Here is an 18,587-nt window from a genome sequence, read left to right as displayed (position 1 = left end):
ATTTGAATGTACTCAGTGTCAAATTTAAAGTGGTCCTTAATACATACATTTCATTAGTGAACGGTTTTGTATATTAATAAAGTTCACTTGTGTTAATCTTCTAATAAATGTCCCTAATATTTTACCAGATTTACAAGGATTGTATAATGTACACAAAAGAACCTCAAAGTAGGAGGACCACAACATTTGAGAGCTTGTTTATCTGAAGGTTTCGGCTCAATAATCCTCCAGACTAGGGGATTTGGCAGAGACAGAAAAAGTAAACAAAGAGTCAACAGCCAAAAATCCATTTTTAAACATTTATTTGTGAAACCGAGTGAAGTTAGAATCTGAGCTTCTGGAAGAACCACTTGTTTTTGCCCGTCTTGTACCTGAAAAAAGAAAAAACACAAGTTTAGCACATTTGTTCCGATTACACGATATCAAACTAGAAATCACACTGCAGCATCTGGGTTATTACACTAAAACCCAAAAATAAAAAAATATTATGCACACATGACAGTGCTCTATGATTGACAGGCGTTTTCTCTCCCACACATGGTGCGTTGCATCACACATCTTTTTGAATTGAATAGTCAAAGACACCATTTGGCCATTATTGGTCTGAATGTTCTGATCATCCAATCACAACATGTGGATTTGACGCACACGGAACTTTCCCCCAATCACCGACTCACCTCTCCTCAAACTTGACCTTGGCCTCCCGTCTGGCTTTTCGCTTGAGGGCTGGATCCCTGAAGACGTCCTTGTTGACGACGGTTTTGTCCAGAGGAATATCAACTGAATATCTGGAGGAAACGGAGAACATCGAACAAAGACGGTTATTTAAACACGCCACTTATTCGAGGGAGGTTTATGGAGCAGATTGGCGCACAACGGAGAAGTTTTTCATTAGAAACAAATGGCCTCACACAAGAGAAACTGGAAGATGCCTAGAGTAGATGAGCGTTACTTTATTAGCACTTAAATGGCACTTACGGATAGTAGTTTAACGTTATTGAAGAAATTGTACTTGCTTGATTCTTGTTGTTCTGAGCTTGGACTCATGGTTTAATGCACTTATTGTAAGTCGCTTTGGATAAAAGCGTCAGCTAAATGACATGTAATGTTTATCACAGCTCAGTCTCACTGCTCGTTGAAAGACAAACTGGTAATCAGATTATAAACCTGCTCATCCAATCTGTTGGATTTAAACCTAAATTCTCCAGCTCGTCAATTTTAGGCACAACACACTTTAAACAGGGAACATATATTACAATTGAAAACTGGAACTCATGTATACATGCAATTAAACTCTGATCGACAGTGAATTATTATTTGCAATGTGTACTTTTACTTCAAAAAGCAACCAATATCGCATTTAGAATCTCATTTCCACAACACCAAAAGTTTGTCATAATTCAAATTCTGAAAATAAAGCTTAATGGATTCTTGCATCTGACCTTAAACCAAACATCAGTAAAGTTTCTGATATGGTGCTAAACACCACTTTTTAAAACTACAGCTAAAATGTGTGCAAAGTAAACGTAGTGACATGCGAGGACGCAAATGTCTACGCCAATGTTTGGAATGCCTGTTTTTACTCTTTAAAGTACACTTTCAACTGTTTGTGTTAACTGCGTGCGATACGTAGACAAAACAAAGACCAGAATTAATCTAAATAATCAAGACGTTTAACTAAATGCGCATTGGGAGTTGTAGTTTAATTCTCTTTACACTTCACTCACTGGTTTGTGGCTGGACGATGAGGCTATTATCTGGACGCATTTGCTTTTATCAACTTAGGCACAATTGTGTGTCACGGTATCTCAAAATACAATGTGATTACTTTGAAAACCTATAACTGATCTTGTTGAACTATATGACCCTGCCCTCTACCTGACTTTAAAATAATGCATTGTATTTAATCTAATGCAGCGACATCTCATACAGTGTTTAGTTCACAAGGAATCACGTTTATTATCATGAGCGTTGAACTGCATCACTTGTTTAATCAATCTACCACCACATGTGTACTGTTGGAGAAGAAACACTTTGCTGCCACACAGTGAAACAAAAGACTATAAAATGCCCAATGAGAGGATATGAGCGCAGACGAAAGACACTGACCTGGTTGGCATAAGGTGGTTGTAGTTCAACACCTTGACGAAGGCCTTGATCTTGGACCTCTTGGCGATCTTCTTCTTGCCCATGGTTGTGGTCACCTTGCGGGGATAGCGGTCGATGCCTGCGACCAGAGCGTGGCTGTAAGGACGGTCGGCTGTGCCATCATCAATGTTCTGCAGGAGAGACAACCAAAAAAAGGGGGGACTGTGGTTTAAGATAAACAAAAACAATACATTCTACGGTGTTTTACTTTAAAATTTGAATGTGGCAAAGAACACACATCTTCTAAGTATCTACACGTTTGGGGAAACCTGTTGTGTTTGCAGACCCATTATAAGCAACACAACGTTCAGACATTTTTTTTTTTTTTCTTACCTTGACGATGACAGCTTTGCGTCCGGCGTAGCGTCCAGCTAGGACCATCACCACCTTCCCAGGCTTCATGAACTTGCCCATTTCTGCACACAAATGAAACAGTCACACCTCTGCCTCCACATAAACAACTCCGATACATCACAAGCAATATTATTGTAGTCAACACGATACAAAAACAACGCTGAAACTCGGGGACACGTTTAAACGCCTCCTGCTCGTTGCTGCTTTGGTTAGCTAGCATTAGCATCCAGCTACGGAAGGGCTGTGATACGGAGTTTTAGAGCTTTAACGCTGCTTTTACGCTCATAAACACAGTTATGAATACGACATTTAAGTTACGTTGAAACCACATGGCACCAAACACATTAACACAAACAATTGGCCCTTTTAACGAGACGATTCAGTCGGAACCGGCCATGTTGGAATGAGCGCTACGGAGACGAAGCGCTGCAATAAACTATCATTTTCTCCCTTCGTCCATTAAAAATACACGAAAATAACCGGCTCGTGTTGGACGAAGGAGCCGTTGCCGTAAGTGTGGTGCGATAAAAACAGTTAAATTGCCGGGATTTTGACCGATGGTCGAAGATTGATGGAAGGGAAATTTCACTCACTGATGCTGTTCTACGGCCACCGCGAACAGGAAAAGGAAGCCGAGAAGGTTTTCGTGACCTTTGACACTACCGATCGGCGTACGTCACTTCCGGGTGTAGTTTTTAGTTGGTAAAGAGTCCGTTTTTGTTTGTTTATTTTTATTTTTTAAATTACAGAAATGCGTCAAACATCACTTGGCAGCTAACATATTACATACAATATTATTGGATTATAATTATTGATGCATTATTATGTTAATCACTTTAATGTTTAAACTATCTGCTTGATCTCAATATAAAATATTATGACATCATTTATTTGATGATTATATTTAGTGGTAGAGGTTATAAAACATATGTAGTAGTATGTAATTACTTCCTTGTTATTATTTGCAGTAAAACATAGTGACATTGTGAATGTAGTGTAAAATGACCTTCTCTGTGTAATATCATATTATTTCATTATTAATACAGCTGCATTACAGTATATGCAGCATTCTATGCTGTAGCTGGTTAAATTAAAGCTAATTTCATATACTATTCGATAGTTTAATCATATTGAATCGTAATTAATTATATTTCATAAACTTAGTTTGTATGTAAAACATTGAGCTTCAAAGTATTTAGTAAATTTAATGTAACTGTAAAATAGATTCCTCTGAATTGTGGCATATAAATGTAAAGTACCATAAAAAATAACAAATAAAGTAAATAACTTGATTAAATTAAATCAGAAATGATAACACATACACAAAAATGAAAATACTGTATGTTATATTGTGCATTATCACCAATATAGTATCTATAAAATAAAAAAATGTAATCAGAAATGGAACAACTCTAAATTACTAATATCTCTTCACTCGTCATTTTAATTTAAGGAATACAATAAATGTTGGGTTCGGGATGTTCTGTCACCCTTGGGTTCAAATCAAGTTGGAATATCAACAAACCAAAATAATGTGTAAAGTTGTAATTCTTAATTTCTATAAAGCTGAAAAAAAAGACTCACAGCAGTACAGCGGTTCATTTACTAAATTTAATTTGTTTACAGCTGTAGGTATGCATTGAACATGATAAAAAAAGAGAAAATAAACAATTCATACCTCCCAATATATTATTTGTGATTAAAGCAACTCAATAAAAACAACATAAATAGCACAATATAAACGATTCAGTGTATTTCTAGCTACTATAACAAAGAGTTCCGATATGTTCAACCTACTTCAGGAGGTGAGTTAAAACATGCTATGCCATAAATAAATAAATAAATAAATACATACATGTCTCCTTACAGAACTCACAACAGAAACAGCTGAACAACAAAAATGGGAACATAGGAAGCTAAATATGGCAGCATATTTACGACACCCAAACCAAACACAAACTTCCCATTGACACAGCAACAAACAATAAATGCTAAAAATGTGTCTCCAGGTGCTCTCAGGTCACAAAGTGCACAGGTGGGGGGGGGGGGATACAGACGCAGTGATCATCTCCCATGAGCACACCTACACTCACAGGTTTGACACATACAGCGTCACTGAAGTGCCCATAAACAGCAGTTCAACATACAGCAGATAGAAACTCAACCTCAGTTTAATAGCATCTACGGTTTGTACATTCAGTATTTAAGGACATATAATTCGTGCAACTCTTCCGCATCCCGGAAGATTAAAAACAAAAAGTTCTGACAAAAAACGTGGGAAACGAAACAAAAAGCCTTTTCATATAACTACGATTGCGTTACACGGCACGGGGGATGCAAGCCGTTACATCGTTATCAATACCACCGCCATTTTATTCCATCTGGAACGGGAGGAAAGCAGCAGTTCTCACAGGGCTCCGACGCACCTGAAACGCAACGTGCAAGAGGTGAAAACAGCTTCAGGAGGTTTTATAAAATGGAGTCGGTGGACAAGAGACAATGTTACGCAACGCTTTAACGTCACGTCTGAAGAGAGCGACCGATCTGCTACGAGGGATTCGCGCAGCGCCGGCACGTCGTGTGGAAACAACAGCGTTGGGGTTTTTGTCTGGCATTACAGTACTGATTACTGTACACGTCCAACCCTCCCTCTCTCTCTCAGCTGCATAGGTTGGGACGCCATCATGCATGTGCACAGGGTAACAACGCGGTATGAGGAACACAGGTCGCAAAGGTCAGGAAAGGCTTTTGCTAAAAACGAGAGGAGATCTCAATCTCCATCCTAAGGCATGTTTACAGCACGAGCAGCGTTGTCATTTTGGCATCTTTAAAACACAGTGGAAATTACGGTTGAAGCTCAAACGACATAATCATCCATGCACGTACACTGGAGACATCGCATACTTGCACTTCACGTGAGATGAGTCGCTACTTAAATAACCTTTAAAAAAAAAAAGGTTACACACTTGAAGCACAAAGTCATGCTTTCGGTCCTGGACGCCAGGTAAGAGCGGTGTCGTTTTAGCTGGGTTAAAATACTGGATTTCATGTATGCGTCGCCCTCCTCAGAAGGCATCCTTAATGTTCTTCAGCTGCCGGACGGCCAGGTCCACCGGGAGGTTGAATTTGAGGTGGCTGATGCGGCCCAGGATGCGCAGGGCTTCCTCAAAGCCGGTCTGGGCCATGTAGCTCCAGGACTGGTAGTGCGGGTGTACGAGGGTCCCAGACTTACACAGCAGGTTGATCCACGACACAAGCCGCTGCTCGTTCAGCGCCATGCACACCAGCGCCTTGAACTCGGTGTCCGGTCCACGTTTGTAGCGTCCGTGCTCCTTCAGCACCGTGTGAACGGCCCACAGCAGGGACTGTTTAGGGGTGACGGTCACCGGGCCACCCCCCACGGGCAGACTGAAGGACTGAGAAAGCTGGCGGGCCGGTGTCTCCACGAAGGCTTTCCCGTTTTTGGAGTGGTAGTACTGGACAAAGAGCTCCCACGGGTGCATGGTCTGTGGGGCTGGTCTGTAAGGCAGCAGGCATGAGATGGGTGCCAGCACCAGACTCATGGTCTGGGAGGGCGAGAAGAGGCCGTGGGACAACAAGTCCTTCAGAGCGACCGCCAGCTCCTTCCTCACCGACGACGTCAGCTCGTCGCGCGGCCCCAGCGCCGCGTTGCTGGTGTAGTTGACGACGTGTTCGAGGGAGGGCTGTCTGCACGAGCTCAGCACCCGCACCTTGTCGACAGCGGCCTCCAGGCTCTGCAGCAGGGGCCCGTAGTCCTGCAGGGTCGACTCCTGAGGCCACATGTTCTGAGGGAGGCGGACGGGCGCGCAGCCGAACTGGCTCGCGGCGAAGATCTGCAGCACGGCGAGGGCCTTCTGGATCAGCTGCAGGCCGGTCTCTCGTATCTTCTGGGCCTGCTCTGGGTCCACTACAGAGAGAGGTGGAGAACCAGGTGGACATGCTTATACTGGACTGCAACACTGGTGGTTTTGAGCACCACCTCCAGGAAACTTACCAATGCATCTTTCAAAAGAAACATTTAGGTTGTCATTGTGAAGCTGGGCAGATTCAGCCAGATCTTAAACTGGCTTCACTATCACAAACATTAAATTATATATATATATATATATATATATATATATATATATATATATATATATATATATATATATATATATATATATATATATATATCTCTCTGCTGGTTTGATTCAAACTGACTGACCCTTCTTCTTCACTCCTGGAGTTCTGGTCCCCGCTGCTCGCGGCTGCTGGCTGAGTCCATCTGATAAAAGAGGGTTCCCCACTTCGTCTTTGTGGAAAGGAACATTAATTAATCAAACTGTGAAATGAAAACAAAGATTTGTATCCACTTGAATGACAGTATGTTCACTGTGTATGAGGCCGTGTACCTTGGATGAAGTTGATGAACATCTCCAGGTCTCGGATCTGGGTTTTGAGCTGATCCACCAGCTGCTCTTTGACCCGGGCCGGGTTCACTATCTGAGCGATGGCAGAGTCCACTCTCTGTCGCAGCTCCTCGGGCGACAAGTTGCCGATGTCCTCGTTCAGGTTCACGTCCAGCTTTTTGATCAACTCGTCAATGATGACCTAAAGAATATGAGACGGTCAAAGAATGAACTTAATTAATATAAATATATATATATATATATATATATATATATATATATATATACATATACATACATACACAACACACACACACATATTATATACACATATATATATATAATATGTGTGTATATATATATATAATATGTGTGTATATATATATATATATATATATATATATATATATACACATACACACATATTATATACACACATATTATATATATATATATATATATATATATATATATATATATATATATATATATATATATATATATATACACACACACACATCCTTTTTTAATATATTTGTTTTTATTATTCAGGTCACCAGCATGGCTCTAAATCTAATCGGGAAGATATTTAATAAAACATTTTAAAGGAAAGAAGTAATAATACAAACGCTTAAAGGTTATGGCAGGGCCCAATCTATTTGAACAGACTTTTCAAATAGATTGTCTGCACGCGAAACACTGGAGCCCGAAGCGTTTTGAGAAAAAAAAAACTTGTTCCACTTGATCTGAAACAGGCGAACGTCGCATCGTCCAAATTATGGATGCAATCGTTATGCAAGTACGAGGATTAAAAAGGCGGATCAGACGATTGAACCCAGCGGCGAGTTACGAGTCCGCGGGTTCATTTTCCACAGTCCCACCTTCTGTCTCTCCATGACGACGGACTGCGGCAGCGAGTCGTAGCTGCCCTCCTGGTAGGCGAAGCGCTCCAGATCATCCAGCTGTGTCTTCAGTTGGAAGATGAGATCCTTCTGTTTTTCCCTCTGAGCCTCCAGGCGCTCCCTCTTCTCCCTCTCAGTCTGACAGGAGACACACACACATATGTTAATTATTACGGACAGAGAGAGTGAACAGCTTGTACTAGATCTTGATCAATGTGGGTGCTTTGCTTCTGTCACCAATATCTAGGATTCTAGAAGCTCTTTGCCAATTATTCTTTTTTATTAAATTCACTTAACAGCTTTTTAGGTGAGATGTACGTTTGATATGAAGGTCTGTGCAGCAGTTCATCATATACTCAGCTGGATCTGTTCCTACTGTTGTCACAACACTTACACACAAATACACAAACCAAACTCTCAAACAGACGACGGGCCTCATACTCACCAGAGCTCCCTTGGAGTACAGCGTGCGACGAAGGAGAAATAACAAACACACCTTTAGGGCGGGGATGACGATGAGAGGTCATTTCTTTGACGATAACTACGCGAGGCCGAGGACCTCAAAGAAAGCTGCGAGTGAACAACGGCGCGGACAGGAAGCGGTTCAACGCGGTTGTGTACACAGAAGCTTTTTATTAAAAACAGATAGCGATCTTGGAGCATGTTCATCGAGCCGCTTGCGAGTCAACACAAAAGCAACATATTTTATAGATAAGAGTTCAATGGGAAGGCAGGAGAGGTGAGGGCGCAGCAGCCTCCAGTGTGACGCAACAAGCGCACCTCGAATCAGTTTGAGTCAGAACCTCACCAGACCTCACAACCCCTTCAGAGACTCACTGCGTCTTTATATATCCGTGTATTTAAATGAGTGAGCATCTTCCATACCTGCATTATTAAAATCGGACAATATTTTTGATTTAGTACAGGGAATAAACACACGTAAAAAAACATGCCAATCTGACAATAATTTTCTGAAATCTTTTGACAATTACTGGTTTAAAAATGGTGAAAAATATAAAATTCATATTAAACCCATAAATATGCAGTTAGCTCGTCTCATACGACAAAGAAAAGTCACCAACTTGTCTCGGTTAAGCTGCTGGAGGTAGGGAATGTTGTGCCTCCAAAATAAACGCAACCAATAAACCATTATCATAACAATGGTTTATTATTTTTAATTGATTATTCAATTAATTACCTTATCCTTTCAACACACACACAACACTCAGACGCCTGTTGTCATGGACTACAGTCCTGAAAATATATATATATATAGTTTGTGGTATAACAACATGACCGGAAACCTCACCGAGTTCTCCAGCTGTGTGGCGTCCTGGGCTCTGCAGCCCACTACATGCGGGCAGCCCCTGAAGGCGAACTCCTCCAGCTCGGCCAGCATCCCCTCCTTCTCCCCGGTCTGCGCGTGAACTACCTGCTTCAGTCGGAACTGCACCTGTGCGAAGTGGGAGGTGAGCGCGAGGAGCGAGGAGTTGAGCAGGTCCTGCTCCTCCTCCAGCTTCTCCAGCCTCACGGCCATTTCCTCATCGGTGGCCGAGAACAAGCCTCTCTGCTTCGGCTGGCCGGGGCTCCCGCTGCCGCTCTCATCCTCGGGACTGGCCACGGCCCCGACCGGTGCCCATCGCTCCCCTGCGCTCGCGAAGGCAGCCTCGCTGTCCGAGGCCGACAGCTCCTCCGTGGACATGTTTTTTTGGGGGGTGGAGACGGGTTGAGTCCAGCCGTTTAACTACGTCTCCGGTTTGTCAACTGGCCGTTCCGGACGCTTTGTTTTCTGGCGTTGCGCAGACGACAACCAGGATCACCGCCGGAGAAACAGGTGTAACGCCATCTTGGGAAAGATGATTCATACGTCAGGACGGAGACGCGTAAAGCGGAGTGGAGAATACCGGAAGTCTAGTGTTGAACGTTCGTCTTCAAAATAAAAGCGTCAATTTCTACATCCGATTTTGAATGTAATATTTTATCGTACTGTCAGATCCTTTTAACCTTTTAAACCTAGGCCTAAAAAATAAGCTGGGGTTTAAAAGGTTAAAGAAAACCATTTTTAAGAATATCTTTTTTTATATCTCTATATATGTCCCATTATTGTTTGTTTGCCACGGTGTGATAAAGCATGTGTATCTATTGCCTTTTGAAGCACTTTGTAACTTTGTTTCAATAAAATGACTTGAATATATGTGTATGTATATATATATATATATATATATATATATATATATATATATATATATATATATACATGTTCATTGTTTAGTTCCCTAAAGTATTTACAGGTTGTTTTTATATTTAATAAAAATACAAATATTTTCTTTATTTTAGGCTTTTATTTTGAATTCTAGTCGGAAATCTCAACATGTATTCCTACAGAGGGTCACACTGCTCACAGAGGAGGTCCGATAATCTCAAATACAAAGCCTGACGTCAGAAAAGGCTTAAACTGTACGACGTCATCCTGAAAAGTGGAATTCCATCCCGGAAGTACGGATAAGGAAAAACAAGCGTTTAATGAGGAGTCTTCTTTAATGCCTTTCACTCCCTCTCTATTTATAGAAACAAAAGCATTAATAGAGTTTTCATACAGAAACGATTTGACAAGTTTTAATATTGTAACACGTCTTGTTTATTAGTTTAATGCAGATGACCTTCACAGTGTTATCTCTCTATGTTTGCATCGTGGTGTGTTTGAAATCTTCAAAAGTGACAAGATGCACAAAACTAAAACACTTCAAATTAATATCTCACTACACGCCACGAATATATATAAAAAAAATCTGTAGCATTGACCTGAAGGTGAATACACATATATTTCAAATGATTTAAAATTACGAGAAAATTATGCCCTGAATCGTGACAATTCAATTAAACAGCTTCTCCTTCACGAAAACGATTATGATAAAATTCCAGTATTTCCAGTTAGTGCATCATGCAGAATCGAATGGCATTTTTCAAGGTGTTTTTTCACACGATCAGAGCTCTCTTTTTGTTGGTGAAGAACACGTGCCACTTGTGCCAGTGGAGCCCGGTGTTCTGGGTGCAGCCCCCGGTCTCGGAGCAGGTGTAGCCGGCGGGACAGCAGTGCTGCATGTCGCTGCAACACACGGCCTGTGGAGAGGACCGAGGAAGGAAGACATGTAAACACTGGCAGCTGGTGCTGGAGGAAAGATCAAAGTTCACTTTGTATCAATATTATTTGTGAATAACAGCTTTTAAATTGTTACTTGAGGAAAAAGTAAAGCAGCAAAGTTCAAGTATGTCTCCTTCCAGAAGTTCAAATATTATTAGTGACATTATTAAACTATTATATTTGAACTTATCAGCAGCATTGTTAATGTTGTCGCTGTACCTCAACATTACACTTAACCTTCTGCTAGTATCAAATGAAAGCGTTGATACCATGCACGCTCACGTAAATCCAATATAAGATATGATGTCTTGATAATGAGCTTTCGGGGTTGGTTTGATTCTCTTTGGACTAAGCCAGGCTGGCTGTTTCCCCTTGTTTCTACTCTTTGTGCTAAGCTACACTAAACAGCCGCTGATGCAGATAGCTTCTTATTTATCCTAGAGACGTGAGATTGGTACCCATCTCCTCATCTAACTCTCCGCAAGATTTCAAATCTGAATATTTCCCATAATGTTAAGACAATTTCTTTAAAAGCCGAAGCTGTGACTGCATATCATACATTAGGAGTCGGACAGCAGCCCCAGGAACTAGCGGAGGTCCTGCAGCAGGTATTCCCATCTGGACAGATGATCAGCTCATCACAATGGATGTCTCTGAGCATTGAGGGACCGAGCGCGGGTTGACGCTCGGGCAGATACACCCGAGTTAGCGCGACGGCCTCCAGCTGCAGCAGGATGAGTTTCTGACAGGAGTTGGAGGCCATGTTGCAGGTGTAACCATGTGGGCAGCAGTGCTCCTTATCTGGGCAGCACACGGCCTGTGGACACAGCATGCGCACGGTTAGAGGATATGACACTCCTCGTTTTTCATAAGCAAACCCAGACCGACAGTGCGTCTGATACTAAATGCGCGCTCACATTTGTTATCGGGCAGCAGCCCCACTCGCCCGACAACAGCCGGCAGCAGGTGGTCTGCTCGGGGCATTGACTCTCCCCTCCGCACTTCACAGAGCTGGGATCAGCCTGGACGCCGGTGCGGGCTGGAAGCTTGGTGTACCAGGGAATCACCACTTCCCCTTTGATGCACGTGGTCTTCCTCACGCTGCAATGGTAGTTGACGGGGCAGCAGTGGTCCCCATCAGAGCAGCACACCGCCTGTTGGGGGGGCGGGGGGGAAGTGAGTCTGAAAGTGCTATACTTTCACATCATCCACACTGTTTTCCACTTCTTCTTTTTAAATTAACAAACTTAAGAATAGTACAAAAATAAGAGGTGCATAAATTAACCTTTGAGGGACAGATCTATTCGTGAGGAAATGGCCTTAGTGACTGTGGCCTGAGGCTGGTAGAAATAATACAGAGGAGAGTAGAAATGTACTGCAGAAAAGGAACTATTTTATCATAATTTAGAAAAGTGATGCTGTTTCCATACAAGTCAAAAATCTCAGCCAGCTACTTGACTGTTGATCATCGTCTTGTATGTGATTAGTGCAGAAACCATCAATTTGGTTGATTGCTGCCACTGGAATGGGAGTAAACTATCGTTGTTCATGTATGATTATGACCGTGTTAAGTTATGAAACAAAAATGCCATACATTCGGAGGTTTCAGCTTCTCCAATGTTCAGATTTGGTGCTTTTCTCACCTCCAAATATCTTTATAAACTTTTTTTTTTTTAAAGATTTTTAAATAATAAGTAATAATAATAAATACCTGATTGTAAGATGAGACCCTGGATTTCATAATTTCTTTAAATAATACAGATAACACTTAACTAGCGTGTTTAAACAGTATATACACATTTTTAAACAGTTTATAACTGCATTTGGGAACAACAATATCTCCTCTTGTGGGCAGCCATCCACGGATTATGGTGTATAAACAGACAATACATGACAACACAGTAAAAACACAGTTGTTATAAAGTAAATAAATTGACTGTACATTAATAAACATCTAAAACGTCCTTATATCTGCTTACAACTACATCATAGGGTGTTATAAACCATTTATTGATTACATGTTAGGTTATTAAATTAGTTTATTATTTGTAGTATGTTATGTGATGGTCATTTTATGCCATGAGGCTGTAAAAATCCTTGTTATTGCATATTTCAATGTCAGGGCGGGGGTCACTGGAGGTCACTGCTCACCTGTGGCAGCGGGCAACAACCCCACTTATGAGACGAGTTCATGTAGCAGCAGGTGGTGGACTGAGGGCAGCTGGTGTGGGGGTCACACTGAATGCGCTCCTCTTCCTCATTCTCCTCCTCATAGGTCTCCTGGGCTTTCTTTGCCTCCTTCGGTCCCCCCTGACTTTGGGTCGGAGCGACCGCCGTCGTCGGTGCCGCCGTGGAAAACGCGGGCATCTTCCGCACCATGGGCGTGGAGCCCGAGGGCCCGCCACAGGTGATCGTGGCCAGGTCGCAGGTGGTGCCGGTCGGGCAGCAGTGCTCGTGGTCGTCGCAGCAGACGGTCTTTTTTGAAAACGAGGCGACGAGAACGCTTTCAGCCACAAAACATTGTTGGATGTGTGAAGATAAAATCAGTGAGTGCCAAAAGTACTGTTCAATGTTTTGAGAAATATGCTTATTTGTTATCGTGCTGAGAGTTAGATGAGAAGATTGATACCAATGTCATGACTGTCCGGTAGATTAAGCTAGCATGTTAGCTTAGCTTAGCACAAAGACTGTAAACGGAAGGAAACAGCCAAACCAACTCCTAAAACTCACACGTTACATCTCCTTTGTTTTTACTAACATTTACAGCAGCCTGTGCTAAACTAAGCTATCTCTTTATGCTAACCTGAGCTACAGGCGGTAGACTCATATTTACATAAAAGTGGTCTCAATCTTCTCGTCTAAATCGAGAAAACAAACGAGGCGTATTTGCTTGAGCTAAAATGTTGAACTATTCCTTTAAAAAAAGATTACTGTGTGAAACTTTTAATGACAACATTGTATCGTCTATTAATCCAACATAAAAGTGTGTCACCTTGTTAAAAGTAACTGCGCATCTCGGAGGTCAATCCAGTGTGAAATGCGCTGTGTGTTTACCTGAGGTAGACCACAGCAGGCCCAGTCTTTGGTCAGAGTCCTGCAGCAGGTGGAACCATCAGGACAAAAGTGCGTGGAGTCGCATGTGACGTTCCCCACCTGTGCGTCCTGCCTGGGGATTGCGGGTACCTTCTTGACCCACGGCACAGAGTATCTGTCGTCGTCGCAGGTCTGCACCACCAGGTTACATCGCTTACCTTTTGGGCAGCAGTGAACTAAATCTACACAGCAGACAGCCTGACGCGATCAGAAAGATGTAGAAACATTAATGCATTGGCAAAGGGTTTAACATAAAAGTTAGGACTGTGTAAAAACAAAATGGCAGCCTGAAATTATACCTCAGGTAGAGGACAGCAACTCCATCCGCCCGCTGCGTTTTTACAGCATGTGGTGTTGTCTGCACACACTGCTGTACCATCACAGGGGACATTGGTGCCTGGAGAAAAACAAAAGATCTGAACTATTATTATTATTTTATTGATGCTTTTTACCAGAATAATATACATTACTGATACCATTATCGATTATTCCACATTAAATGGAATTCAGCCGTTATTAACCTATCAAAGCACATTGTCTGCTGCAAGAAAGCTCCGTTTGTACCTTTTAACTCATGCATCTGGTCTTCATTATGTGCATCTCATGATACATATTGTGTGAGGCGTGTGCTTGTGATACATACTTAAATCCAGGGTGAACATCTCACCTGCAGCTGCCTGGGTGACGGATGAGTCGTCCTTCTCTGCAGGAGGAACTGTACTCACGGTGGGGAAGTCAACAGATGCCTTTGCAGTGACTCGTTCACCTTTTGAAAGAGGAAACACACACACTGGAATGTCTGCATGAACCCACACACACACACACACACACACACAGATTTAGACAATAATTAACCGATCTGGTTCTCCCAGTCTGCTCTCATCCTGGCAGGGAATTTGGCCCACATCGGTGTCTCTCTTTTGTTAGACGAGGAAATGCATTTGTTGTGTTCGACGTCGCATGCCGTCCCTTCAGGACAGCAGTGTGACTTATCCTCGCAGCACACGGCCTGTTTGGAGAATAAAGGCACACGGAGCGTCACTGTTAGAGCCACGCGTGATAAGACTACATAAAGACACGATAACTGGGCATGCAAATCCATCATTTGACTTTTTTTCCTCATTCAAAATCTCAATTATACCATTAGAAATTCAAAGCTGTCGCCTCGTGCATGTCTATAATGAAAAGATCAGCCGCGTTGTACCTTTAGCATGGGACAGCACGCCCACGTTCCTACTGGGGTTTCACAGCAGGTGGATTCATCTGGACACTCTGACACTCCATCGCTGCACAGGATCGTGCTCACCAGCTCTGCAACGGCACAACAGAAACATTTAACAGCGTGAACATTAAAAAAGTGAACAAAGTTTCATCTGCACAGTGTTTCAACAACGATTGTTCAATTCAAAGGGCTTTACATGAGACGTAAAAAGGCTCTCAGACAAATAAACCAGCAAGGGTACGCTAGATTTAAATAAAATGATCCAACTGTAGGCCAGCGTTGACAACTCTTTCACAATGAAAGCAGCACTAGCTCCAAAAAGTTGCTACATTTTGCAAAAACATTAAATGAACTTCGCAGTACGAATATTTAAATAACCCTCATTTAAACCATGCGGTCCTAAAAGTTGAAACTAGCCGGATCAAGAGTTATTTTCCAAGGCTGGACTAAATATAAAATAAGCCCAAATTAAAGCATTTCACCTTTTTTGATGCAGGAGCGGCTGTCTGCACTGCACTGGTGGCCCTCAGGACAGCAGTGTTTCCCATCAGAGCATGGGACTCCCTGTCAGGGTGTCAGCAGTTCAGAATGCATTTAATTAATGCAATAACAAATTTACTTAAAATGGCTCATGGAGTCCGTCTTGTAATCGTTTTACTCTGCAGTTAATTCATTTATATATATATATATATATATATATATATATATATATTTTTATAGAAACAAGGATTCAATCTTTAACTGCTTGACCCCAAATAGGTGTCGTAGTAAAGACACAGAAACAGCAGGAAATTCAGTGAAGCGAAAAAGCTCGTTCCTCCTTGTGACAGGAAGTCCCCGGGTTATAGGGGACACATTTTGCATACGCACCCATAATATCACCAGTGTTACAGTACGAGTGGTTCACCAATGATGAACTACCGTGTGATCTTTTCCCAGTTTGTCACTTAAACGACCCTGAAGTACTTCTTTTGGAAAAAATAATTACAATTTGTGCAGTTATTACCCCCCTTTTTCCCCCGTGATAATTGTACTATTATTTGAAAATTATATTATTGATGTCACACATGTTCATTTCATTTATATATATATTGGTGTATTTAAGATATTGCACCGGAAATAACACAACGCTAATATTCCTCTGTTGTCCCATTTACTTGTGTAAAATACACATCCCAATATAATAAAAAACGTCCACATTAATAAATACAGCTTAATGATAACGTGACTATACTATATGTTTTGTTCACCTGAGCTAAGGGACAGCAGCCATATTTGGTCAAGGCCCTCAGGCAGGAGAACTCAGCTGGGCATCGAGACCGATCCGGACACACGTTATCGTCCTCCTCCCCCAAGTACGCCTTGATCATCCTGAAGGACTGCAGGGACACGGCGCTTTAAATATGTCGCAGTCTTACAATGAAAAAAAGCAACGCACGCCGGTCATCCTCACTTTGGAGAGCCCGGGCCGATCGGCAGACGCTCTCTCTGCCCAGGCGACGGACCCGGTGGAGTTCAAGCAGCTGGACGTGGCCGCGTTGCAGACCGTTCCCGCAGGACAGCAGTGCACGTGATCCTCACAGCACTCGGCCTACGAGGGGACAGCAACGGTTGGGACGCTTTTGACTAAACAAAGTTTTAAATCTATAGCTATCACACTGAGTGAAGCCTGGGCTTTTATCTGGCTCGTAAACCGGTAAAAGATGACTGAGCATGAATAGTCCCGCTGTTCAGCCCTCCTTTATTTATATTTTATAGTACAAGACGGGTTATCTCATGAATATACATTTAACTATGAGATGGACAAAAGGGACAATGTATTGAAGTGGAAGCACTATAACTTTACTGGTTTATCTTGTGAAGAGGTGACGGTGATTGTGCGGCCCTTCAACAGAGTTGTAAGTGTTCAGGCTGACCGTTGGACAGATATGTCTTTATTAAAAACCTATTATGAGCCTAAAAAAATTATTTGCAATTTTACAATAATATGACACGTCTTTTATCTGAACTACATTCAGACTCAGACTCTTCAAAGTTGCAGCATTTTGGTTTTGTAAGGCGGTGTGCACACAACTTAAAAAGTAGATACTTTAAATGCATGTTTTGCATTCAAGCAATTGTTTTAAAAACTACTTACATTTGAATTGATATCTATTTATATGTTTCCAGTGACCAAATCTAAATATGTATTATTTTACAGCCAGTTACACCAGGTAGAGTCACCATGTTAACTTATGAACCGTACCTGGTCCAGCGGGCAGCATTCATAGCCGCTGGCCGGGTCGTTGCAGCAAGTTTGACCGTATTCACACCTCCCTCCATCTGGACACTCATCAGCACCAACCAGAGCCAGGAGAGCCGAGTAGATCACCACCCACTTCTGCATCTGCACGCACGCACGGACACACACACGCGCACACAGAAAGTCACTTCAGCTGGAAGTATTGGCCAAACCCTGTAACTCGGGAGTATTAGCTCGCTCAGATATTTATATATGTTCATATGTTCATGAACATTTGACTGTGATAAAATAAAAATCATGGCGAATTGGTGATTTCCCTCCTTTAGGGTCCTATACAGTTCAAGTTCCGTTGTGGTTTGTTCCTAATTTGTTGTCTTTTTTCCCCAATACTTTAGCAACAGTCAACTTTCGGTTATGTTTCTCCTGAATGTTATAAGTAAATGTGCATTCTCTAAATAAAACCTCTGCTATTAAGAATAAACTGTGGACGTTTTACACGACAATATTAAACCAGTCGAATCAATATAAAGTAATAAATACTGTAAATATTCGTGAATCGTTGTCAAACATGTTTACAATGAACTCAAATTACTTCTTCACCAATCAAGTAATGTAGAAAGATCAAAGTGCATTGTGCTCTTACCTTGAGAGAAGACGGAAAGGCTGTTGTGAGCAGAAAGGTGTTTCACAAGCGTCTCGCTACGAAATAACACAAGTCATAATGGACACGCCCCCTAGAGAGAGAGAGAGAGAGAGAGAGAGAGAGAGAGAGAGAGAGAGAGAGAGAGAGAGAGAGAGAGAGAGAGAGAGAGAGAGAGAGAGAGAGCGAGAGCGCATGCACTTTATAATAGTAATAAAATAATAGCACTGGGCTCCGTAGTCTACACAAGACGGTCACCACTTTATTTATTTCTTTACACACACCAGTAGAACATGTTGTTCTCTTTTCCTTCTTCCGTTTTATCCTTCACAATAAAAGTTTGAAATGTATGTACAAACTCTGAAATGCGATTACAGTAACGGCATGAATTGATATATGTTTGGAATCATACAATCATAATGTGTGCCTCAGTGT

The 18,587-nt window shown here is 41.9% G+C and overlaps 3 protein-coding genes across 3 annotated transcripts; all 3 read right to left on the bottom strand.

The window, feature by feature from the left end:
* Positions 1-285: 285 nt before the first annotated feature.
* rpl27 (ribosomal protein L27) lies at positions 286-3,160 on the bottom strand. Its single transcript, XM_034539797.1, has 5 exons — positions 3,096-3,160; positions 2,482-2,564; positions 2,110-2,279; positions 678-788; positions 286-371 (listed from the first exon to the last, which is right to left on the bottom strand). The coding sequence occupies exons 2-5, from the start codon at positions 2,560-2,562 to the stop codon at positions 323-325; spliced, it is 411 nt and encodes a 136-aa protein (XP_034395688.1). The 5' UTR covers positions 2,563-2,564; positions 3,096-3,160; the 3' UTR covers positions 286-322.
* A 931-nt stretch (positions 3,161-4,091) lies between these two features.
* rundc1 (RUN domain containing 1) lies at positions 4,092-9,727 on the bottom strand. Its single transcript, XM_034539777.1, has 5 exons — positions 9,123-9,727; positions 7,793-7,951; positions 6,915-7,113; positions 6,728-6,814; positions 4,092-6,430 (listed from the first exon to the last, which is right to left on the bottom strand). Exons 1-5 carry the CDS (start codon positions 9,513-9,515, stop codon positions 5,568-5,570), a joined length of 1,701 nt encoding a protein of 566 aa, XP_034395668.1. The 5' UTR covers positions 9,516-9,727; the 3' UTR covers positions 4,092-5,567.
* Positions 9,728-10,433: 706 nt separating this feature from the next.
* Positions 10,434-18,274, bottom strand: grna (granulin a). The gene is made up of 14 exons (XM_034539768.1): positions 18,156-18,274; positions 17,516-17,656; positions 16,724-16,861; positions 16,521-16,649; positions 15,753-15,834; positions 15,253-15,359; positions 14,904-15,057; positions 14,716-14,814; positions 14,348-14,445; positions 14,010-14,246; positions 13,107-13,430; positions 11,873-12,109; positions 11,515-11,772; positions 10,434-10,933 (listed from the first exon to the last, which is right to left on the bottom strand). The coding sequence occupies exons 2-14, from the start codon at positions 17,654-17,656 to the stop codon at positions 10,790-10,792; spliced, it is 2,148 nt and encodes a 715-aa protein (XP_034395659.1). The 5' UTR covers positions 18,156-18,274; the 3' UTR covers positions 10,434-10,789.
* Positions 18,275-18,587: the final 313 nt, after the last annotated feature.

Source organism: Cyclopterus lumpus, chromosome 8, assembly GCF_009769545.1.
Source record: "Cyclopterus lumpus isolate fCycLum1 chromosome 8, fCycLum1.pri, whole genome shotgun sequence".
Classification (NCBI taxonomy): Eukaryota; Metazoa; Chordata; class Actinopteri; order Perciformes; family Cyclopteridae; genus Cyclopterus; species Cyclopterus lumpus.
This window is presented reverse-complemented; position numbering and strand designations above follow the sequence as displayed.

Excerpts from the sequence above, each read along its gene's own strand:
- rpl27 (XM_034539797.1), bottom strand. The coding sequence starts at position 2,562 with ATGGGCAAGTTCATGAAGCCTGGGAAGGTGGTGATGGTCCTAGCTGGA. Across the intron at positions 789-2,109 it reads AACCACCTTATGCCAACCAG|ATATTCAGTTGATATTCCTC; the intron begins GTCAGTGTCTTT and ends CGTTTCCTCCAG. Across the intron at positions 372-677 it reads AAGGTCAAGTTTGAGGAGAG|GTACAAGACGGGCAAAAACA; the intron begins GTGAGTCGGTGA and ends TTCTTTTTTCAG.
- rundc1 (XM_034539777.1), bottom strand. The coding sequence starts at position 9,515 with ATGTCCACGGAGGAGCTGTCGGCCTCGGACAGCGAGGCTGCCTTCGCG. Across the intron at positions 7,114-7,792 it reads TCGTCATGGAGAGACAGAAG|GTCATCATTGACGAGTTGAT; the intron begins GTGGGACTGTGG and ends CATATTCTTTAG. Across the intron at positions 6,431-6,727 it reads TCCAGGAGTGAAGAAGAAGG|TGGACCCAGAGCAGGCCCAG; the intron begins GTCAGTCAGTTT and ends CTCTCTCTGTAG.
- grna (XM_034539768.1), bottom strand. The coding sequence starts at position 17,656 with ATGCAGAAGTGGGTGGTGATCTACTCGGCTCTCCTGGCTCTGGTTGGT. Across the intron at positions 15,835-16,520 it reads GCTGCTGTCCCTTAGCTCAG|GGAGTCCCATGCTCTGATGG; the intron begins GTGAACAAAACA and ends ACACCCTGACAG. Across the intron at positions 12,110-13,106 it reads GTTGTTGCCCGCTGCCACAG|GCGGTGTGCTGCTCTGATGG; the intron begins GTGAGCAGTGAC and ends CCCCCCCAACAG.